The 5454-nt window shown below is 30.5% G+C and overlaps 1 protein-coding gene across 1 annotated transcript; it reads left to right on the forward strand.

Annotated features, from left to right (window-relative positions):
- The first annotated feature begins 2403 nt into the window (after window positions 1-2403).
- LOC145793832 (large ribosomal subunit protein uL14-like) lies at window positions 2404-3024 on the forward strand. Its single transcript, XM_082876704.1, has 3 exons — window positions 2404-2416; window positions 2503-2787; window positions 2966-3024. Exons 1-3 carry the CDS (start codon window positions 2404-2406, stop codon window positions 3022-3024), a joined length of 357 nt encoding a protein of 118 aa, XP_082732830.1.
- Window positions 3025-5454: the final 2430 nt, after the last annotated feature.

Genomic DNA, 5454 nt, shown 5'->3' on the forward strand with positions numbered 1-5454 from the left:
TTTCTCTTCCCCAAAAAATCAGATAATATTTTTTTATTAAAGTTGTAGATATCTACCTATATTTTATATATTATATTATAACATAACAAAAAAAACTATAAAACTAAAAAAAAAAATCTTTAAAGTTTATTTAAATAAACTTTAAATCAATAAAACTCACATGTCTATCACATATCTAACTCACATCATAACTTACCTAAATAACAATAATTAAAAACAAATGGAAACCATAGATAAATTAAATTTTAAAAAAAAAAAGATATGCACAACTCCATCTTAAATAAATTGAAAAAAAAAATACTCGAATAGAAACCACACAAAAATAAAAATAAAAATAAAAAGATATATCTATCTATCTATCTATCTATATATTAAGAAAAATGGGGTTTCCAACCCCCCAAGTCTTGTGGGAGCTCCAATATCCCCATCTAAATTTCCTGATTTTTTTATTTAAAAAAAAAAAAAACCTTAGCATTTATTAACTTCTCCCCACCCCCAAGTATAAAAAAAATTCTTTGAAAAGTCCAACACATATGAATTTCTTGAAAAGTCCTAACACATACGATTATTATCCCTCATAATAACACTTTAATACATTAAGAACAATCATAAAAAAAAATTCCTTGAAAAGTCCAACACATATGAATTTCTTGAAAGTCCAACACATATGATTATTATCAAAATATTACACTTTAATATAATATTAAAAAAAAGAAGACATTTAAAAATCATAATTTACATATATAGAAATAATTGTGAAGTACATATGAATTCCTTGAAAAATCCAACACATGATTATTATCCCTCATAATAATATTTTAATGTATTAAGAACAAGCATGAAAAAAATTCCTTGAAAAATCCATCACATATGAATTCCTTGAAAAGTCCAACACATATGATTAGTATCAAAATATTAAATTTTAATATAGTATAAAAAAAGAAAAAAAAAGACAGTGGTGAAACACAACCCGTGCGTAGCACGGGTGATATGCTAGTACACATTAAGAAAAATGGGGTTTCTAACCCCCAAGTCCTGTGGGAGTTCCAATCTGCCAATCTTAATTTTCAAAATTTTTTATTTAAAAAAAAAAATCCTCAACATTTATTGATTTGGTCAAAATCCCTTAATCAGCATTTATTAATTTTTTTCCAATCCATATGTCTTTCCACGTGCCTGCATTTATTAATTTGGTCAAAATTCTCTGATCAACATTTAAAATCCCCTCATACAAATAATTATAGATACAACCCTTACGTAGTTACTGCACTTTTTCAACTCCCATACACTATGGTTAGTGATGAGATTATTAAATTATTTTTATAAAAAAACTTTAAAAACATAATTTATATATTAAAAAAAATCTAAAACAAATATAAATATCTATAATTATCCCGTGCATAGTACGGGTGATAGGCTAGTATATTATAATTCAAAAGCTCTTTCCCTTCACTTCAATTTTTTTAGCACTCAAACAATCCAAATTCAAAAACCCTCAAGCAAACAAAATGTTAATCAATACACTTTTGTTACATAATGCTCACTTCAATATTTCCCTTTAGGTGAATACAAAGCAAAAATTTCTACATATTGGTTTGGCAAGACACATTGAGCAAACATAATGCAAAGATTGTAAAATTACTTTTAGAGAAAAAGAGAGAGAGTTGTTTTGATAAGAATGTTCAAACAGATATATGGATGCACTTTCGAAGACAATTTTGTTGGCTCAATTACAATATTATTATTGGCTTTTAGTTTTTGGAACTCAAATCCATAATGTTCAAGGTTATTATTAGAATTAATGAATTTAATTTATTTTATGAGGCTATGAAATTTTGATTAGGATTTAACCTCAGGTGTAGACATTTGGTTAATATAATCAAAAGTCGCTATAATTTATTATATCATATTCTTTATTTTTCTATACATTTTTTCATAAAAAATCAACTAAAATATGGGGAATTACATCCCAATGGGATAGTTGTTTTTTACACAAAAACATTTCACTTGCACCTATCACAGAATTACTTGTTTATACCCTACATATTTTTATAATTTTTTTTAATATTTACACTATGCTGTAATTTTCCCACTAAAATACTCTTTACATAATGCCAAATAGGCGCTATGCAAAAAACAAAAAAGAAAAAAAAAAAAGTAAAACACAAATGGGGGCTTTCACTTGATTATTCCTCTAATGAGCCTACTAAATCTTCAAAGCCCACACATCCTTGACAGTTGAAGCCCTATAGAATTCCATAGTACTTTCCTGATAATACACAAAAAGGCGAAGGTGTTTTATGTAATTTTACTGAAATAGCTCACCAGCACAAACCCTAGATTTAGCCCTCTCTATAAATTCCACACAAAACCCTGAATTTTCTCTTTACTCTGCAGGCAAGAATGTGGAAACGAGGTTAGTTCATCTCTCTCTCTCTCTCTCTCTCTCTCTAGACGTATATGTATGTATGTATAGTTTTCATGGTTTTTGGGTGATTGTAGGGCATGGAGGATTGGCAGGGAACAAGTTTCGCAAATTGCTGGGTCTGCCAATGGTGGCGACAGTGAACTGTGCTGACAACACTGGAGCGAAGAATCTCTACATCATTTCAATGAAGTGTATCAAAGGAAAACTCAACCGCTTGCCCTTGGCATGTGTAGGAGATATGGTGATGGCCACTGTGAAGAAGGGCAAGCCTGATCTCAAGAAAAAGGTCATGCCAGCTGTCATCGTCAAGCAGCACAAGCCCTGGCTCCGAAAGGACGGTGTTTTTATGTACTTCGAAGGTCTCTATCATCAAACTCTATGTTTTTTTGTTGATTTTACTGATTGTGATATCAAATCTGTTTGTTTTGTACTTTTATGGTTACTTTTTATGGATAATTTATTGTTGATTATACTACTTGTGATATCAAATCTAATTGTTTTGTGCTTTTATGGTTACCCTTTTATGCTTCTTAAAAGGGTTTAATTTAATGTTTCTTGTTGATTATACTGATTGTGATTTGAAGGGTAGCCAATAATGTATCAATCAATCATATGTTCATGGGAATATCTTTTAATTTGCTTTAAAAATTTTATTGAGTTAAATTTGTTAAAATGAGAACTTACCTTTCATTTCTCCTCTTGGATTAACAATGACACCAGCATTATTTGCAATAATGCAAAAAGTATATGTTAGCAACATCGAAAAGAACATTCAATTGATTCTTGGAAAAGGAAAATAAATACTTAGTTAGCAATCTCAACCAGCCACTCAGCAATACAAAAGAAGCCTCATATAAAGTTATTGGAAGTACCAAAGAGAGACTATTGTAGACCAACTTTAGATGCTTTGAAAAGCATAATTGCATCTGAAACAATAGATATTTTTTCCCAAGCTAGTAATTGCATCAAATAAAGAACTGTAAAGGCAGATTAAAGCTTATGGAAATCCAAATAATTTTTTCTTGATCTAAGCAAACTTTTATGTTAGAACTGCTCGCACTAGCAAGTAAGCCAAGTATTACATAAGAGGTAGAAAATTAAAACAATACAACTGCAATGTAGAGGGGGTAGATGAGATAATAAGACAATATTGATAACAAAAGGCATAAATACAGCACAATTGGGTTTCCAATTGCGTATATGCACAACTATTTCCCAGAAAATGGTCCAATTGCATATATTAAACAATTGACATGTAAGGCCTAAATGGAGCAAATGTGATCTTGAGGAGCATTATCACATCTGTAACGATAGACACAGTTGATTTTCCATACATGTAACTGTATCAACCACACATAAAGAAGGATACTTGACTTAGTCTGGTGATATTTGCTCATTGTTGGAATGACTGAACAATCCAATTTTGGTTTTTTAAAGAAGATAAGACTGAAGGGAAAGGGCACCAGTCACACAACAAGCAAAAAAGGCTTTTATAAACTAACTCAAAGTAACAAAAAGAGACTTTTGTGGACCAACTTGAGACTCTTTGACAAAAATTAATGCATCCAAAACAATAAACATGGATTTTCAAGGAATAAAGCTATAGAAGGGAGGTTAAAAGAGATATGAAATACATAAAAACTTCCACTAACTAACATAGATTTTGTGCTCTTTCTCTGCAAATTAAGCCTCAAAAGCTTGTAACAATCTCAAATTTATAACAGAAACAAGCAAAAGACATGAAATGAGGATGGCCAAGTTTAAAATTTACACATTGACAATTTATTGAAGAGAAACCTTGCTGGAAGGATAACTACACAAGTTAAATCAAATTAGTCCCAAAACCATAATAATCCAATGGTTCATAAAATTAGTGCTTATGACAGGTTAAAGAAGATGATGATACACTCAGGCTCACATATCCCAATCTTGACAGGGGTGATAAACAGATTTATCATCCAATATAGGGCAAGATTGGTAATGCGCATTCAGCTGGGTATAAGAGGTGTAGAGAAACCCTAGATAGATAATGTAATTCTCACACCACATCACCAGTAGAAATAACCAGGAAGAAATATATTCCCCTTAAGCTCATTATTAAACCTAGATTCCAAAATGAGAAAAGGGAAAATGAAAACCAAATAGATGTTTGTAGTAAATAATCAATCATGACAGAGTAAGGACAAAGGAGAGATTAAGAAACAAAAAAGGAAAAAGATGAAATGTATCAGACCACGACAAAGCAAGTACAGATTAAGAGATAACAACCCACTCGATCTAATATGATTGACATTTAATGTAGCTAGTCTCAGGAAGCACCAGATTATCATTAGTGAATGATAAATTCACATATCAAGATGCCGCTTTACCAGCTTAGCATACCATTCTTTTCCATATCATGTCGTCCTAAAATTTCACAGGCCAGCAGAAAATTGAAAAAGTATATTTAAGAAGCAAAACAACTAACATACAATAAATTACAATCAGTATAATCAACCAAGTTCATAAATCTATAAACAACTTGTATAAAGCAATGCAACTAATAGTCATCCAATTCATATCTAAATAACTCAATATTAAACCCTTTAGGCAGTGTTTGGTTAGAGGATTTGATGAGAGAAATGGAAAAAAGAAAGGAAATGCAATCTCACATTTTGTTTGGTTATAATGGAGAACACAAAGTAAAAGAAAGTGAGAAGGAAATGCGATCCCACCTTTTATATTTTTGGGTCACTTATCCTATTTTCTTTCTCCATTTCCCAACTCAACTAAACATAACTTACTCCTTTTCTTTCTATTTGACTTTCCCTTTCCATTTCCCTTATCAAATCCTCAACCAAACATAACCTTAAAAAGCATAAAAGGTAACCAGAAAAGCACAAAACAAACCCATTTCAAATCACAATCAGTATAATCAACAAGTAACATTAAATTAAAGCCTTTTAAGAAGCATAAAAGGGTAACCATAAAAGCACAAACAAACAGATTTGATATCACAATCAGTATGATCAACAATAAATTATACA

This window comes from Camellia sinensis, chromosome 6, assembly GCF_055761805.1.
Source record: "Camellia sinensis isolate YWXY chromosome 6, ASM5576180v1, whole genome shotgun sequence".
Lineage (NCBI taxonomy): Eukaryota > Viridiplantae > Streptophyta > Magnoliopsida > Ericales > Theaceae > Camellia > Camellia sinensis.

Bases quoted from the DNA above. Each gene is read 5' to 3' on its own strand.
- LOC145793832 (XM_082876704.1), top strand. The intron at 2,788-2,965 runs GTCTCTATCATC...GCTTCTTAAAAG, and splicing joins TGTTTTTATGTACTTCGAAG to GGTTTAATTTAATGTTTCTT.